The following is a 19533-nucleotide window of genomic DNA, read 5'->3' as shown; positions in this document are numbered from 1 at the left end:
TATTAAAAGACTTACTGCAACAAATGCAAAAATCTGCAATCTGTTCCTGGGTTATGACTAGAAAGGATCGGTCTTGTGTAAAACTCTCGCGAGAGTTTGCAAGTCATGTGGCTGAATGTTTACTTTTGGCAGGCAGCCTTTCAGTTACGATCGTTAACATCAGTGGGCTACAGCAAATGATGGTGAGAAGCTAAACTATCTATTAATTATGTCAATTACAGGGAGTGTGATTGTTGAAATAGGGTGTTAGCAGTCTTGCTGTTCAAAGAAGAATGACAACACTAGAGATCACCAACACTATGGTTTATTTTTTATTCACAGGCAAGTCAACGTTGCCGCAGTAAAAGTCCCAAGATAGCTCCTGGTGCAATAGAATGTTCCCTTTCAGTGTTTTACTATTATGTCTGATGTTTCTGCTTTCATGTGTATGTTGCATGTTACTGCTGTAGATGTGTTTCCGAGCCGCTCCGATTACAACCAGTAGCGTGGCATGGGGAAAAAATTAGGGGAAGCCAATAATACGTCCTTTCTTTTGGGGTGGGGGGGGTATGGTGGTCAATGTAATAACGTAACCAGAGTGATTACAGCGCCCGGTATCATTTTACACACATTTGTATCATACAGATGCAGGACTTACACACGCCTGTTATCTGACCGACAGGTCCGCACGCACTCTCCAGCCGAAACTTTAATAAGCATTCATTCACAAACTAACTCAGGAGACCTTTAACGTTTTAGGTCCGGTTCGCTCCTTTGTTCCTCGCTGTACACAGCTCCAGTTTGGGCATTGGCCTGTCATCAGATTGTATTTGTTGTTGCTGCTGCAGCGGAAGTTTAGTACAATTATTTTTTGATTAAATACTCCAAATCTCCGCCCTCCATAATTGCACTTGCTTCAGTTGCTTGCTACTTTCTAACGGCGGTGAGAGTGGTGCAGTGACGCTATCTATCTTCTATCTATTAGATTTATGATTCGAAAATTATAAAGTAGGGTAGACATGTGGATATTATCCGACTGAACAAAACGTGCATTTACCTAACAGATTAGTTTTCCACTGACCTTTTTTCGAGCTATTTTCCAAAATCCTATGGAGAAATCCCATTGCTTTTTTGTCGAGGGAGACCGAGCGCAGCTTACTTCCGCTTTTTGGGACGCGTCACTGCACCACTAAATTGATGCGATTTGATTGGATTGTGAGGCAAGGGAAGCCAGCCGCCTCTGGCTTCCCTTGGCATGGCCCTGACCAATCACAGGTTGGCATGGGCATGACGTGAGCCTCATCTGATTGGTCAATCCCTCAATTTTTTTTCACCAAGGGAAGCAAATTTCGGCTGGCCTCCTCTCGCAACCGAGAGTGCAATCTACTGTTTCACCATAACATCTAGTCGGGCGCTGTTTCACTCTTTGTAAAATACTCAATGAGAATGGGGGAGAGACGGGCCGGCAGCAACACACAATTTCCGAAACTAAACGAAGTGTTTTTATTTATTTATTAAAATTATAACTATAATCCGAAAAAACAGGGGAAGCCTGGCTTCCCTTGGCCTCCAGGAGAAAACGCCACTGATTACAACGAGAGTTACAACGAGAACGTGACGTCATATTTACACAAGACAGATCCTTTCTAGCCATAACCCGCTCCTGGGGGAGGATTCATGGATGTATAATAAGAACTGGATACAGCGTGGGAGGCGGGGCCTCATTAATTCCTATGAGAGCTGCTCATTGGCGCATGATGATAAAATGGCCCAGCACCATATGGCGCTGAAATGGCCCAACTTTTGAGAGAGCGAAACGTCACAGATTACCCGGCATGCCTGAGAAGTACCCGTATGTGCGCTCATAGCGCATGCGCAACTTTAACCAAAATGCTCGTTCGCACATCAAGCACGTCAATTTGCGTACACGTAACAGCACGGTAATGATTTGTTATTATGATGGATTTGATATTAACGAGGCGGCAGTTAGCAGCTAGCGGCTAGCTAGTAATTATGCTAATGTACACATCAATCGTTACTTATATTACGCTGTAACAGGATCTAGTGATATCCAAGCAACAGAGCTTCATTTAGCATCAAAGAATTATTGCACTGTGTGTGTATATATATATATATATATATATATATATATATATATATATATATATATATATATATATATATATATATATATATATATATATATATATACACACAGTGCAATAAGCTTCTTAATGCAATAAGAAGCTACAGGGACGTTAATCTAACGTCGGTAATATTAACTTTATTTAATACAACATTTACGGTACAAGATTTAATCAAACAGCCCATGTAGTATAATAATGAATTACAGCAAACATGTGCAATATATCCATTACTACAGCTCCGTGGGATGGCAGTAAGACGATATGGGTCCGTTCTTATTGTGCATCCATGGGTAAAGATAAACACAACTCACATTGGTTTCTCATACAGCATCTCTGTAAACTACGTGTAGTCACTGAATTTCTCTCTGCCTTTAACGGCTCGTTGTAGCTCCAGCCCCCACCCTCCCTGTGAGCACAGTGTGCTCTGATTGGTCGGGACCATGCTGAACACGTAACATGAACGTGCTGGGCGGCGCGGTCCCGTGGGTTAGATGCGCGTTCATAATGCAGAGGGAAATAACTCTCAGAATAACGTTATTAGCACATTTTTACAACTTGAGGAACGAATGTTTTTAATAAGTAGTTTATTAGTAGTTTATTTAGTTTAAAAAAAATTATCCAACGATTTACAGACCACTCTTTCCCCCTGTAAGTCAATGGGAAAAAGTGTTTCCGGGCCTGGCAACCAAACGGAAGTGTAGCACCGCCGTTTGGCCACCACGGATACTTTCATCTGAGTCCGGCGCACTTCCTGGGGGCTTGGGAGGATTAGGCAAATGAAGCTGCTGACGTCACTTCTTCTTCTTCTGCTTTGGGTTTACTGGCAGGCCACAAATAACTTCACGGCGTTTACTGCCACCCGAAGTCCCCGGCCGGAAGTCCCCGGAGTTGGGGACTGGCTTCAGTAGAAGCTGCTGGGACTCCCAGCAGCTTCTACTGAAGCCTTCCGAGTAAATCGCCAGAACGCCGACACCTCCTCATCTCCACCGCTCCCATGTTTTCTTTTGTGTTGCCATAAGTTAGTCTCTCTGCGTTTGTGCGCTGGGCTAACACTAATAATGCCAGCAAATACAATGGCGGCTTCACAAAACCTTTCAGAGTTTTACGGGGCGCGGTTTGCAATTCGCCCAGCCAATCGAAATTGGTACTTTTTTCACCCCAGGAAAGTACCACCTCTCTAGCAGGCACTAAACATGGTGGTAAAAGTTCTCGGAGCTAAGTTCTCTTTTTGGTGTGAACGCAAAATTCCAGTTACGGGGAAAAGTACTCCGGTGTGAACGCGCCTATTGTGATGTTGTGTCTTTATTTGTTTGTTAATGTTGTTTCTTTTATTTGTTTTGACGTATAGATTTGAATCCAATAAGGACATGAACGCAGCAGATTCATGGCTTATACAAACCCAACCATTTGATGCTCATGTTGCTGCTTTCCTATATCTTTACGGTCTCTCCTCAGCTCACTTCCACCATGTGATCGAGCTGCTGAGGTTCAGACAGGGGACGCTGTCCGGGATCTTCCTCTCTGCAGGTGGGCTCTAGGGCTTAATCACTGGTGGACTGTATTACTGTATAGTACATTTACATCTACGTTACTTTAATACTGTACATGGGTCTTTTATAGAAATGTCTTAACTTATCTATATATTTTATATATCGCAGTCTTTGTGGTTCATGTTCTTTCAACTGTAGATATGTGTATATACTTGCAGCTGTTTCTTTCACCTATAAAGATGGTTAGATTGTAATGCCTGAACACACTGCTGCTGTAACTACATAATTTCCCAATTTGGGATCAATAAATGATCTGTCTATCTATATATTTACTAAAGTAATGTACTTAAGAACAATTTTGAGGTACTTGTACTTTTCTTGAGTATTTCTATTTTATGCTACTTTATACTTTTACTCCACTACATTTTAGAAGCCAACATTGTACTTTTTACTCCACTACGTTTATTTAGTTACTTTACATATTCGGATTATAAACCAAGACATAATATATAAATAAAGTAATATATCAACTATGACATATAATTAAAGGTTAAGATATCCAGCAGCAGTATACAAAGTTATTAAACTAGCTGCACCTTTACCAGCTGTGATGAACACATTAATGCATGAATAATAATAACCCAGTCATTTAATGTATACGATTCTGAAAGAAGACATTACGTACAATAAGTACTTTTGCTTTTGGAACTTAAGTATACTTATACTTTGAAATTGTAGTGATTCTCCTTTTACTTAAGTACTATGTCTTACTTCTTCCACCTCTGCTGTAATGTCCTGTCAGTGTATGATGCTATGAATGATGCTGACCCATGCTTCTGTTCCTCTGCAGTGTTCCAGTTCTCCTACACAGCCGTGTTCGGGGCCTACACCGCCTTCATCTTCATCAGAACAGGTCAGGAGCTTTCACATCCGTTCCTAAGAACAACATTCTCCATATTCTTAAGTGTCTTTATTTATACCCTACTGGCTTTATGACACTTTTGGACGGCAATACAGATCTTCATATTTTACTTCTTCACACCCAGGCCCGTGGATTACTAAGTCACTTGTTAATACAAGGGAAGATAATATTCTGCAAAAGCACGAAGACCTTCTTGGGACATGACATTTATCATTAGGAATGACATTGAGTATCGATCAACATTTGTTTCAAATTAGTTTTAAAAAATATCTTTTAGGTATATTGGGTCGATGGTACTTGTATAAGCAGACAATCATAAGTGCTCTGCATTATGAAATGTAAATAATAGATACAAAAAAATGGACTCCCGTAGTAGTCCAAAGCTATGGCTACAGTTAGTCTGAATTAAAAGGTTACTTCACCTCTATACTGATCATTTGTATATTTCATAACTCCTACTGTGAAACAAGGATCTATAAAACTGAAAGAAGGATTCAATTTATTTAACATGTTTAGTAGATGATGGCGTGTTGGGTCCTTGAACTAGAGGGATTTGGCCCGGGAAGGTCCTTGAAGAGTCCTTGAATCTGAGGATACTCACATGGAATAGTGGCATGATTTTATGCTACTGTTAAGGCTTTTTTACTTGGATCATACTTTGAAATACGTGTGAGAGTTTTGCAGTTGGCCTCTATTTACTTTAATTCTTCCAGTGTGTTTTTGTGTTCTCTGCTCACTGTGGCTGAATGGTGGGAGTACTGAATATACAAATATGAACTGTGAAGTATTCCTTTAAACTAATTGTACATTGATTAATGAATTGAATACCCTGTGTGGACACTTGGTGCAGAACCGGATATTTGGGATTTCCTGGTTTTATGCATGAATTTTTCCTAAAATGTGACCTGGTCTTCATTGAAGTCACAATGACAGACAAACACAATGTGCTAACGCTAAAACTTGATTAGCTTTTGTTGAAGTCTAGGGGTTTACATACCTTTTCCAACCTTCTTTGAAATTCAGTATGGACAAGAGCAAACCATACTTTGTGTGCTATTAGTAAAATCAGATGGTGTTTGTTGATTCATGTAACTTAGGTGAAGATCAGACCATATTTTTTTTTTCCCGCTGCTGGAGAGGACGCTGGCGTTGACTGTTCGCCGCTTCTCCGCCTCTGTCACCCTCTATCACCCTCAACTACCATTCGTTCTTCAATCTTTCGAATTGGACCACTGCCCTGCATTTACACATCTTTAATGCAATGCACATTGTTTTAAAACAATTTTTTTTTAACTTATTTTGGACTTCTGCCTCCGTTGCTGGCTGTAGCCGGCTGCCCTCACGTAGCCATCAACGTGCCGGGTGGCTATTGCTATCTGCTACATCGCCTACTGTCTGTCTCCGTCCCATGCAACAACCGTGGACTCTCTCTGCCTCCTGCCTTCATCTCTGGGGTGCATCTGTCCCGTCCCGCTGCTCACATCCTCCTGCCATGTTGTGGATCTTCCTCGTCTCCACAACAATCCTCCACCTCACCTCTGTGAACCTAGCTAGCCCGCTAGCTGCTATCTGCTGCTATCTGCTGCTAGCTGCTATCGCTGCTATCGCTGCCATCACACTGCTCCCAGCCATTCCGCCTGTCATCATGCTGAAATACTCCATCTCACAGCTGCTGTCATTGACCAACTCCTCCACTCCGTCTTCCATCTCAGTCATCAGACATCTTGGACTCCTTCGTCGACCCCGCTACATTCACCGAAGCACCCGCCGCAGTTTTGTTTACCTTCAGCACAGACAATCCATTGCATCCATCTGCTCCACGCAACGCACTGTTGCACACCTGACGCGTCATCAGAACGCAACTCCTACTGCTTCTCTTACACTCTCCCCCGCTCACCTACACTCCCAGCTGCACGGAATACCTGGAGCGGATCCCACTCCCCTCCGCCTCCCAACACATATAACAAGCCATTTCTCCCCACCATCAAGCCCCCCTCCTCTGCTCCACTGCCCCCCCTCTCATGCCCACCCCCGCGCTGCTAACCTAGACAACCTCATACCTCTCCAGCCTGCCACCACCCCTACAACCCCCCACTTGACCAATTTTGCCCTTCTAAATATACGGTCACTCAACAATAAAGCCCACATCCTTCACGAACTCATCCTGGACAAATCCATCGACTTCCTTCTGCTCACTGAAACCTGGCAACAACCCAATGACTTCTTCTTGCTTAATCAAACATCCCCCCCTGGTTTTAATTACATCACTAAACCCCGCCCCTCACGCCGTGGTGGTGGGCTGGCTGTCATCTACAACCAGAACATCCGGACTACAGAACTCACCCTCCCCTCAGTACCATCCTTCGAATTTCTCGCCTTCAAAACCCCTCCCTCACTGACAGTTATCCTCATTTACCTCCCCCCTAAACCACACCCCTCCTTCCTCTCTGATCTCACTGAACTCCTAACCATTGCTTCATCCCTCTCCCCACGTCTGTTACTCCTCGGCGACCTTAACATCCACATGGACTCCACCACCTGCAAACACGCTTCTGAATTTTCCTCCCTTCTGGACAATTTCTCATTTACACAACATGTCACCTTCCCCACCCACGATAAAGGACACATCCTTGACCTTGTCTGCTCCACCAACCTCACAGTACTCAACCCCCACCCCTGCCCCTTTCCCCTCTCTGACCACAAACTCATACAGTTCACCACCGCCTCCCCTGTCCGCCGCCCCCCCCCCCCCCCCCCCATCCAGGAACATCACTTTCCGTAATTTACGCTCTGTTGATCCCCAGCACCTCTCCGACCTGCTATCCTCTACTCTCCCCCTGGACTTGAACCTCAGCTCACCCGATGATCAACTCAACCACCTTAATTCAACCCTACTCGCCTCCCTCAATAGCTTGGCCCCCCTCAAAAGGAAAAATGTCACTTTTAAAACCTCCTCACCCTGGTTCACCCCTGCACTCCGTAAACTGAAGCAAACCGGCCGCCAGCTTGAACGCCTAACCATGAAATCATCCCTCACAGTTCACCATGATTCCTACAAACTCCATCTCACTACCTCCAGAGACGCCCTCAATGCCGCAAAATCTGTTTACCTCTCCACCATCTTCATCGACCCCTCCCGTAACCCCAGGACCCTCTTCTCCACCGTCAACAAGCTCCTCAAACCCCGTGCCGACACCCTCTCTTCCTCCACTTCCACATGCAGTTCATTCCTCCAGTTTTTCTCTGACAAAATCACTGCCATTAATCACTCCCTATCCGCTGCATCTGACACACAAACATCTCCCCCAACATCCACCGCCACAATTCCTCCCTCCATCTCCCTTGACCTCCCGAGCCCTCCTCCCCACGGCATTCTCTCCCAGTTCACTCTGGTTACCCCCCCTGAAATACTCCAACTGATCAGCTCCTCCAAACCCACAACCTGCTCGCTTGGCCCTCTACCCACCCCTCTTCTGAAGTCCTGCCTCCCCGTCCTTTGCCCCTACATTGTCAACCTTTTCAACTCCTCCCTGTCCCAAGGAACCGTTCCCTCTGCCTTCAAAACTGCTGCTGTCACTCCCATCCTCAAGAAACCCGGTCTGGATCCCTCCTCCCTCAGTAATTACCGCCCCATCTCCAACCTCCCCTTTCTCTCTAAACCAATAGAACGCATCATCTCCAAACAACTCCACCGCCATCTCCAAAAAAATGACCTTTTTGAACCCCTTCAGTCTGGTTTTCGTCCTCACCACAGCACAGAAACGGCACTCATCAAAGTCCTCAATTCCCTCCTCACCTCTGCTGACACCGGTTCCCTCAACATCCTCATCCTCCTTGACCTGAGTGCAGCCTTCGATACCGTGAGCCACACCATCCTGCTTACCCGACTCCGGGATATCGGTATCGAAGGTACTGCACTCAGGTGGCTCCAGTCCTACCTCTCCGACAGATCCCACTTCATCTCCCTCAACAATCACTCCTCTACCACAGCTTCAGTCACCCAAGGTGTTCCCCAAGGTTCAGTACTCGGCCCCCTCCTCTTCATCATCTACATCCTCCCCCTTGGTCAGATTCTCCGCCATCACAACCTGGACTTTCACTGCTATGCTGACGACACACAGATCTACCTCAGCACCAAATCCCCCCACAACCCCCCTCTCACACACATCGAATCCTGTCTGACTGCAATAAAATCCTGGATGCAACACAACTTCCTCAAACTCAACAGCAATAAAACTGAACTCCTCCTCATCGGCTCCAAATCCACCCTCAGCAAAACCCCCAACCTGACACTCACCATCGATGGCACCCCTGTTTCCCCCTCCACCCAGGCACGCAACCTTGGCGTGATATTCGACCCCACCCTCTCCCTCGACCCCCACATCCGCCAAGTTGTAAAAACCTCATTTTTCCACCTCCGCAATATCGCCAAACTCCGTCCCTCTCTCACCCGCCCCGCAGCTGAGCGACTCATTCACGCCTTCATCTCCTCCCGCCTTGACTATTGCAACTCACTCCTCTTCGGCATCAGCACAACATCCCTCAACAGACTCCAGAACGCAGCCGCCAGACTCCTCACCCACACCAATTCATGGCATCACATCACCCCAGTCCTCAAAGAACTCCACTGGCTTCCCGTCTCACACCGCATTCACTACAAACTCCTGGTCCTCACCTATAAAGCCTTCCACCATCTGGCCCCCACCTACCTCACTGACCTCCTCATCCTCTACCAACCACCCCAGTCCCTCAGATCCACCTCAGCCGGTTTGCTCTCAATCCCCAAGGCCAAACTCCGGAGCTTCGGGGACAGAGCCTTCTCTGTGGCAGCCCCAAAGCTCTGGAACTCCCTCCCCCAAGACCTCCGTGAGTCTGATTCCCTCACCCTGTTCCAGTCAGTGCTCGAGCTTAAGGACCTCCCGTCGTCCCGGGGACGAAAAAAATAGGGTCGGGGAGGATAAAAAAAAATGTTGGGACGGATTTGGGACGAGAGTTAAAATTAAAATATACCCTGCTAACTCTACTACGAACGGCGATGAAAATGAAACTGACTGCACGTTTTGTTTAGCACACAGTTATTAAAACCTCCTTGTCAACATATACACACGCACAAAGCATTTAGCAACCCGCAAAATACACACTCACACACACACACAGTACGTAGCTACAGCTGTGCCGCTGGCTGTCAGCCACCCGGACAGCTGTCTGTGATGCCTCGAGCTCAAACACACTCAGAACGTAGCTAGACCCGCGAATTCCTGGCCCGCGAATTCGCGGGTCTAGCTACGTTCTGAGTGTGTGTATTTCGCGGGTTGAGTGATGTACAATAATAATGGCATCCCGTGGAGGAATTCTGTAATTTTTTACCGTTACATCGAGAAAACGCACAGCAGAACCAGACCCTGGAGCGCCGGCCTCAGCCACAGCTGTAACGGGGAATTCAACCCAAGTCAATGAGGTAAGCTTGCTCTTATTAATGTTAACGTTACCAGTTAGTTAACTAACGTCAGACTGATGTATTGTTAACGCTAGCTAACCAGTCAGTAGCCATTTTACACTGAGTGATATGACGATAACGTTACCTTAACTATGAGGAGTCAAAACTCCGCAACAGTTCAGATCACGTTACTAACTTTAACCACTTATTTATTTACTTACTCCTCTTCATCCCCTATGGGTAATAAGGCTGAGATGAGAACTCTCCATCGCATTTAGTCCTTAGCAATATGCTGCGCCTCTCCCCATGTAGGGATGGGTAGTGTGCGAGGGGGCGCCGCGGGGCTGTTTACACACTCGTGGCTGCTGCATGCAACACACACACACACACACACACACACACACACACACACACACACACACACACACACACACACACACACACACACACACACACACACACACACACACACACACACACACACACACACACACACACACACACACACACACACAAATACTAATGTAGGCTGCACACTCAATTGTTCAACTTTTACATTTCTATTTGCAGGTTGCCTCAAATGCCTCTAGCTCAAACAAATATGAGGCAAAAAGAAAACGCAAATGGTTGCCGGAGTGGAAGAAAACCTTCCCATTTGCTGAATTTGATGCAGAGACAGGCATGATGTTCTGCAAAAGCTGTCGTGCTTTTCCCAGTCTTGTGAAGGGAAACAACCTTTTTGTTGGTCTGGATGGTGGCAAAATCCGGATAAAAACACTCCAAGAACACAGCAAAACGACATCACATTCTGACTGCGAAGGTGCTCAGGCTGCAAAAGTAAACCCAAGCGGAACACCCATGGCTTGTGTCCTACAAAAGATGTCAGAGAATGTCAGAGAAAAGATGACAAAGCTATTTAATATAGCTTACTTTGTGACAAAAGAAGAAGCCCCCTTCACCATGTTTCCAAGCCTAGTTGACTTGCATCTCAAAAATGGTCTGGACCTTGGTGACACTTACAAGAACGACAATGCCTGTCGCACCTTTGTCCAGGCCATAGGTCAATCTATGAAGGATGACCTGGTGGAGAAACTAAAAAACACACACTTCTTCTCTGTCATGTCCGATTCCAGTGTTGACCGATCCGTGAAAGATCAGGAGATGGTCTACTTGACATATGTGGAAGATGGCAAACCTGTCAATCAATTTGTGGACATTGTTTCATTGGAGCATGCCCACAGCCAAGGCATCCTTGACGCAATACTTGTTGGTTTGAGGAATGTCGGCCTGACTGAGCAAGACTTGAAATCCCGGATGGTTGGCTTCGGCTGTGATGGTGCATCTGTGATGATGGGAGTTCACAATGAAGTGGCAGCCAAGCTGAAACAAATGTGTCCCTCAATTGTACCAATCTGGTGTGTGGCTCACAGACTGGAGCTGTCAGCGCTTGACAGCATCAAATCAGTGCCTCTGCTGGCTGAATTGAAGGAAACACTGAATGGTGTTTACAAGCACTACTCCCACTCTGCAAAAGCTTCCCGTGAGCTCCATGCACTTGGGAAAGTTATGGGCATAAATGTGGTCAAACCAGGTAACATTGATGGGACAAGATGGCTTCCACATATGTCCAGGGCCCTTGAAGGTTTGGTGAAAAACTTCAAAGTTACCATGGTTCACTTTGAGAACCATGCTAGTGATCCGAATGACAGGGAAGCTAGTGCCTTAATGAAAGGGAGAGCACGTGCCATTCATCGGTCCCTGACACAGTACAAGATGGTGATGTTCATTCACTTGGTGTTGGACATTCTTCAGGAGCTGAAGCAGCTCAGCCTGCTGTTTCAGAGGGATGGACTGACCTTGCAGATGGTCTCTGATGGACTACAAACAACAACATTGTCACTTGTAGCCATGCAGGTCAGTAAAGATTTTTTTGATTAATTGTTGAACATTAACAATTGAATATACAAATTGGTAAAACTGGTATTTATATAATCCCTAAATATGAAAAACTATAAAGATATTTTGTCATTTGTGATTATATTATTGAAAAACTGTGGAAGCATTTTGTGCTGTTATTATAGAATAAGAAATATTTTAAATGTCAATAATGTACGCCTGGAAGTCTAGACATTATCAACATCATCAGAGTAAATATTCCATATATTATACACATTTCAAATATTAATTATTATAGTCACAATATAACATACTTTAAAACGTTTTCATTTTATGGATTACAATGAGTAAAATGTTTTTTCTTTCCTTTTATTACAAACCTAGACAGACCCAGGCCCAAGGCTCCAGAAGGTACTTGATGAGGTTGGACCTGGAAAAACCTGGCAGAATGTCCAGCTCAACAGGAGGGAAACGGACAATTCCACCTTCAACTCACTAAAGCTCCGCCTCATTAACAACCTGTGTGGGTTTCTGTCAGCACGCTTTGGGAATCTGGAGACAGGGATTCTGAAGGCAACCTCCACCCTCTTTGATCTGTCTAACTGGCCAGAAGACACAGCTGAACTGGCGACATTTGGCAATGCGGAGCTCATTGAATTAATGGAGCATTTCCAATCCATCCTTGCAGAATGCGAGGACTTTACTTCTGGAGAAGCAGCTAAGAGAGAGTGGCTTGACCGGAAAGTCCTCGTACAGCGTCACTACAGGCACATTGAACCCCAGGTGCTGTGGCAGAGGCTACTTACGGGTGCTATTGGAAGGGAAGACCAGTTTAAGCAAATTAAGGTCATAGTGGAGATCACACAAGTGCTCCCCATGAGTTCATCTTGCTGCGAGCGTGGATTCTCCAGCATGAAGAGAATTAAGTCAGACTGGAGGTCTTGCTTGTCTAACGAGATGCTTAGCTTCCTCCTGCACATCTCAGTTCATGGCCCTCCTGCACAGCAATTCAATGCAGAGAAAGCGGTCACCAAGTGGTGGAGTAGTGGCTGCAGGAACAGAAGGCCCCAGTTCCAAGACTAATTAATGTGTCAAGGTCTCCTGACTGTGTTACAGTCATCCTGGTTACTGGTTACTCTGGGTTCTGTCTTCAGGACAGAGTGTTGGATTTTTGTTAATTGGATGGGACTTGACTGGATTACATTTGGAGTAACTTTCTTGTTTGTGTGTTTTTAAAATATATTTTTTTATGTGTTTGACTGATTCACTAAAATAAAAAGGTTGATGAATTATCATCTAATGATTTGTATGATGTTGTATTTATGTTAAAGGTAACTTTGAATGATTTTAACTAATGATAATATAGAAAAACTAATATTTTAAATTCGGGACGGTCCACATTAATTTCGGGACGGCTTAGATTGTATTTCGGGACGGTTCCGGGAGGATGGGGAAAAAAGTTAGTCGAGAGCCCTGGTTCCAGTCCCGTCTCAAAACCCACCTCTTCAACTCTGCTTATCCTTAAACCCGCCCCTCCCCCCTCTGAACCAACATCCTCCTGACTGCTTTTCTGTTTTTGTTTTGTTTGTGTTTGTGTTTTTGTTCTTGTTTTGTTTGTCGACCTGATTCATATTGTAAAGCGTCTTTGGGTCTAGAAAAGCGCTATATAAATCCCATTTATTATTATTATTATTATATTTTAGAAGACATTATTCCAAAGTCTTCACTTACTTCCCCCCCCGCTTCAGGAAGTGAATCTCCACATTGACATTTCCTCTTCCTGTTTTAGGTCACCTGATTGGCCCGGTGCTCTGCCACTCCTTCTGTAACTACATGGGTTTCCCCGCCATCAGTACGGCGATGGAGCACCCTCACCGCCTCACCGTCCTCTCCTCCTACCTGATGGGGGTGATCCTCTTCTTCCTCTTCCTCTTCCCCTTCACTGACCCCGCCTACTACGGCCTGCCCACCCCCGTGTGCACCCTCACCTCCTCCCCCAGCTCCCTCTGCCTCTCCTGATTCCTGCCCCCCCCCCCCAGTTTACAGTTAAGGTGAGGGTTGAGCTGCCATGGAGAGTCGGGAAATATGTGGTCTATGGCCTCCTGATACGTCGGTGCATATTCATTAAATATGAGTCAGCTGAAGCTCTTCTGAGAAGGGGGGGTTCATGTTGCTGGGATCCTGGCACTGTGTGTTACTGTAGTCTCTGTCCCTGATATTAATGTAGCGCTAACACTGAAGGACACTTCCCCCTCAGATCCTCTCGTACTGATGGATCTCCTCTGTTTGTGACGATCATAATATTCAATTTTAAATATTAATCTTCCACCCGTAGTCCGTTTGCCAGCTCGTAGGATCCGAGTGAAACCAGAAATGATGAGTACCCCAAACTTCTATGTTAAAATGTATAGTAGGGTTCTCCAGCACATAGAAACTGCAGGATGATAACTTGAATATGTTGGGCAATTTGCACAAAATGCCAATATGTGTACTCTGTGGACTGATTTTGATATATTTTGGGACAATTTCTGGTTGAAACTGCCATTTTTGATCCTGAAAATGATCCAAGCCATTGTTCACTATTGTCCACATAGGCTATAATGCTAATGAATGCAAATGAATGCAACTTATGTCCCAACATATGCAGGTTAGCATCCGTCAGCTTGTGGTGGAGGCCCATACTATTCACACTGCTGACAACTAGCTTATCAGCCTGAGCCCGTCTTTTGAAAGGATCATTCTTGTTTATTACAACGTGGTCTTATTTTCACAATCCACTTCCATCACTTATACATTTACCAAGTTAATGCAGAGATTTAGAAACAAAGGTAAATAACAGCGAAGGGCAGGTGTATAGAACATTCCTAGAGAACAGTAAAACATGTAAAGGCGAAAGTTGAGGTATATTCATATCCATATTTACTTGTTTGTGCTGAGGCTTGCTAGTTCTCACTTTTTAAAATCTCAGTTGGGGCAGTGATGAACCTTGATCCGTGTCTCAACTAATGCCGTGTTGGGTCCTTGAATTTGAGGGAATTAGGATGGGAACCGTAAAATGATCACCCATAATCAATCCACTTCCTGGTTAACCTGTGAGCTACTGGACTTCTGCTAGATTTCTGTATACACGAGGGCTTCAGCTGCTGACTCTTTGAACAATTCAGTATGCTATTGAAGGGTTCCTGCCACCCTGTTATTCAGCATGGATCTAAGCTGCTGGAAAAAAGCATTATATTGATCCAGATATTCTTCTGGTTTGTTCCTGAGCCATCAGATCATCTGACTGTTCGTGGTTCAAATAGATACATGATGGCAAAAACGATGAAAGTAAGACCTTGGTTGTAGAGTCCTGCTGCCCGTTGAGTTTTGAAAAGGTTTAGGGTTTTTAGACGGGTTTGGATAATTTGGGTGCCTAAGGTTTAGGTTTTAAATTGGGCAGTACTAGTTGGGTTTAGTTGAATCTGAAAGATTGGGCTTGTTTAGCCCGTACATAACTCTTATCAAGGTTTGATAAACCTGAATTATCCTTACATTCTTTGAACATCTCTTGAGCGAGACTTGGATATATCATTTTTTTCCAGAGTCACAGCCCTTACAAAATCGTTGTTGCTGCACTGCATTGTGGTCCAAAGAGGCTCATAGACATGTTGGATCCTCTCCTGGTTGGATTCCTCTCTGAATGATTGTCAAACAGCCTGCTGTAGCTGCACTGGAGTTCAGGAATGTAGGAGATCACCGTTAGCTGTTTTAATTGTACACACTCGTTCTTAACCGTGTCATTTCTTACCTGTCCAGACAAATCAGACAGCGGCTCTCTGCTGCTGTAGAGAGGCTGGATGGGTCAGTGTTGGCTATAAATGTTATTTATATGCATGTTTCAGTGCTGGTAGTTGTTGTTCTGTTGGTGATGGGTTCACTGTCCATATTGACGGAAACATACTCTGTGTGAGCCACAAACACAAGACTGGTTTTGAATACCAGGAAGTTGTACTTATGTCCTCTGGGAGGTGAGACATTCCACAAGTAGAGTTTGCTTTTGCCTTGTTGAGTTCAACTCTTTAATGCAGTTTTCTTTGACTCCTGAAACCTGTCAATCAAACTCTGGGGCAGATTTAGCACCCAGAAGGACTTCCCTTTTCCATATGAATCATAAAGCAGTTAAACTCCCCGTACTGTAGCAGATTGTTAACGCTGTTAGAAAGTAGTTTCTGTCTGGACATGTTTGAAAACACTTTAGAAAGTTGTGTTCTAACACATCAAAATAACAGTTTAAACGATGATGTTCTGATGCAACTGTGCTTTAAATGCTAGTTCTTAGATCTGTGTGGCCAGAACGTTTTGAAAATGTAAAATGTGTTACCCAGCAGACTGCCGACACTAAAAAGCAAACTAGCTGCTTTTTGGTGTACAGTACACAAACTTTATTCCCATCCTTGGTCGCACAAACCAACACAAATTCAACTTTCTCTTGTTCAGTCAAATCCACAAAAAAAAAAACTTTATTTTTGTGTGTGTGTGTGTGTGTGTGTGTGTGTGTGTGTGTGTGTGTGTGTGTGTGTGTGTGTGTGTGTGTGTGTGTGTGTGTGTGTGTGTGTGTGTGTGTGTGTGTGTGTGTGTGTGTGTGTGTGTGTGTGTGTGTGTGTGTTGTTACAACTCGTCAAACCCCAGCTTTTTATTTGAAAGGATCTAAATTGATCTGGATTAGCCTGAATGTCTTCTTTTCATTTGATTATTGTTCTTTCTGTTCTGGACGGCTTGCCCATCGGAGCTCACATCTTTAAATGGGAGACACTGCAAGCTGCTTGTTCACAATACAAAGCTAGAAAGAACAATAATCTCTCCACAAAGAGTTCAAACTGAGTCCATTAGAGCAGCAACAGGTTTATCATAAGCTACTCATTTCATGGTAGCTCTTTCCAGTCGCCAGGAAACACAGCAATGCCCTTACATGGGCAGTGAGACAGAATATTGCTAGCTAGAAATATGAATGTAAAAAAAACAGGATTTAAAACATAAACAATTGGCTTTCCAAATGTAATTTTAGGAAAGACGTTTTATTGTAACACAGCATCAAAGACATGCAACATGTAAATATAACTTTTGTTCAAAACTCAGTTTGATTTCTGCTTGCATTGTGCAGCTCTGCATCACCAAATCAAAGACATAGTGTGTCCCTAAATGCCATTAAAATCACCATTTAATTTCTAACAGTTATATGTGCTAGTCTTCTGCCACGTCGTCTTGTAATATTCCCATTCCTGAGAGGGGACATGAAGGTGCATCACTGGCTTTTCTCTTTCAAACCTTATTGAGTTGATGCTTTCAGAGAGACACAAGCCAGTGTCCAAGCAGCTATGAAATAACTGCAACTTAGAGCTGCAGCAATAGATCCTATATGTGGGGAATGCTTCTAGATAAAGTGACTGAGCGAGTAAAGCAGTGGATTATCTCGACTGAACATGGCCATCAAATATTTTTGAATAACTTGAGTTTTACCTCACCTACCTGAAGAGGCCAGCAGAGGGCGACAGAGCGCTGTTACCTAGCTGAAGTCTCCTTCCTGTTTATCAGCCTGCATGACATCAGCCATTACTCACTGCGAAACCAATCCAATCTTAACTTATCTTAACTTAGGCTCCAACACAATTACAGCCCAAAAGAGGAGACCCCTGCGGTGATGCTACATCCTGTTAGTGTCTTCAGCCCCCCCCCCCCCCCCCATCCCGTGTTTCATTACTCCACTATGGATTTGTTGTCTTTTACAATGCCATGCTTTACAAGTAAGCTTTAAACAATAGACTATACAACCCTTATTGATCAAGCATTTTTCTAATTCTGTCTTCTGAGATAATTTAGTCGATTCTAGTGAAATTGATTTCAGATTTTGGCCTGTGGTAATGTTTTGCTTCCTGCCTTTCATCTTTCATTCTCAGTCTGAATGCATATCCCTGCAGTATTTCTGTGAGCGAAGCGATGTGCTTACTGGCTGTCACTGTTTTTTTATTTTTTATTGCAGCAGCCACTAGTAGGCACACAATTCGAACATGTTTCAAATACAACACAGTGTTTTTTAATTAAGTAAGAAATGCTTTGACCACATGCCACAGTTAAGGCATGACTGTACTGTTATTACTCTTCGCAACACTATTTTCAAAAGGGAAACGATCACTTCATGCAGAAGAAAAGACTCATACCTCCAATACTGCTGAACATAATTACAAATTGTAGATTAATACATTTTATAGATGAAATAACATGTTAGCTATTTAGTATCAAGAGCCATATTATAATTTTCAAAAGCACATTCTTTGCTGTTTAAAAAAGGCAGTCTAACTAATTAAATATTCAGTTTCCTTTAAAAGAGAAACGGGTCATGTTGTCCCTTTTTCATTTGGTTTCTAACCCAATCTAAGCTCATGCATTGTTTTTTCCACATATAATTTGCAGTCAATCTGAATGTTTGTTCTGTCTGATCTGTAGTTTCCTGTCCCCGGCTTAAACTCAGACACTTGTTCTGCCTTTACTGCTCTAATAACAAACAACAATACATGTTTTCTCTTCAAACCTGTCCTCCATCAACAACAACACGGATCAGTGTGTGCTGTTTCAGATGAACCTGTCTTAATATGCAGAGCCGCTCCGACAGACAGTCTATTTTTGCTAAGCTTTAGCAGCTCCGTTATTTTAATAAACAACACCCAGAGGAGGAATATTTCAAACGTGCATTTTCAGAACTTGTGAAAAATGAAAAGTGAGTCCGCTGGTGAAAAAACAGATGTTTATATTGAGCACTATCTTTTGTACTCAGATCTATTTTGGTGACAGGAACAGAGTGCACAGATGTGTGCATGTATTTTATGCTCACTGTGTCACACGTTGTTGTACAATTCAATTCCGTCACGACAGAACCGTGTTTCAGTATGACAATCTTTTACATGAACTTTGGAATCACTGCGAAATATCTATTTGTAAATAAATAATGTTCTTTTATAAACGCTTTTGTGTCCGTGCTGTTATTGATGCTTTGTGAAATGAATGACCACATGTTTCTGTGATGTTTTTCTGGATTTCACAATGATGCATATCTCTTTTATCACATTTTAATGAGTTTTAGGAGAAAATACATTTGCCAACATCTAATATCTAATACAATCACTCTTGTTCAATGTCCTATTGTTAGAACATGTGTATGCTCTTCATCTGTTACAGTTCATTGTGGTTTGTTTAGCCAGCAGTGTGTGGTGGCTTTATCCTGGGAAATATGTGACACTATCCATCCATCCATCTTCTACTGCTTATCTGGAGAAGGGTCTCGGAGGACCCCAAACTTCCCTTTCCCCACATCAACACCTCTGACTGGGGGGTTCCAAGGTGCTCCCCAGCCAGCGTGGAGATGTCATCCCTCCACCTGGTCCTGGGTCAGCCACTCGGTCTCCTAGGGAGGCAGCTAGGCAGCATCCTTACTGCCCACCACACCTTAACTAGCTCCTTTCCATGCCAAGTAGCAGCGGTTCTCCTCAGATTCGCCCCCTGCTCTGGGAAAATGCTGCTCCAAAAACAGGTAAAAGAATAATGAAAACAATGTGTTCTCACTTGTAATAGTAATAGAAAAACCTGCCAATAGAACAAGGTGAAATGTGCTTGGTAAGATTTCTTGAAATA

At 43.9% G+C, this 19533-nt stretch overlaps 2 protein-coding genes across 2 annotated transcripts in view; both read left to right on the top strand.

The window, feature by feature from the left end:
• rce1a (Ras converting CAAX endopeptidase 1a) overlaps positions 1–18865 on the top strand; it is a 34253-nt gene extending 15388 nt beyond the window's left edge. The window contains exons 7-9 of the mRNA XM_079671743.1: positions 3582–3653; positions 4467–4529; positions 13661–18865. Of these exons, the coding sequence (XP_079527869.1) occupies positions 3582–3653; positions 4467–4529; positions 13661–13890 (365 nt within the window). The 3' untranslated portion in view covers positions 13891–18865. The remainder of the gene's footprint in view (positions 1–3581; positions 3654–4466; positions 4530–13660) is intronic.
• Positions 9838–13171, top strand: LOC307033307 (zinc finger protein 862-like). The gene is made up of 3 exons (XM_079671723.1): positions 9838–9996; positions 10546–11889; positions 12256–13171. Exons 2-3 carry the CDS (start codon positions 10657–10659, stop codon positions 12952–12954), a joined length of 1932 nt encoding a protein of 643 aa, XP_079527849.1. The 5' UTR covers positions 9838–9996; positions 10546–10656; the 3' UTR covers positions 12955–13171.
• Positions 18866–19533: the final 668 nt, after the last annotated feature.

This window comes from Notothenia rossii (genome assembly GCF_949606895.1).
Source record: "Notothenia rossii genome assembly, chromosome: 3".
Lineage (NCBI taxonomy): Eukaryota > Metazoa > Chordata > Actinopteri > Perciformes > Nototheniidae > Notothenia > Notothenia rossii.
The sequence above is the reverse complement of the archived record's forward strand: the minus strand, read 5'-3'. Positions and strand labels throughout refer to the sequence as shown.

Bases quoted from the DNA above. Each gene is read 5' to 3' on its own strand.
- LOC307033307 (XM_079671723.1), top strand. From the start codon at position 10,657: ATGATGTTCTGCAAAAGCTGTCGTGCTTTTCCCAGTCTTGTGAAGGGA. The intron at 11,890-12,255 runs GTCAGTAAAGAT...TTACAAACCTAG, and splicing joins TGTCACTTGTAGCCATGCAG to ACAGACCCAGGCCCAAGGCT.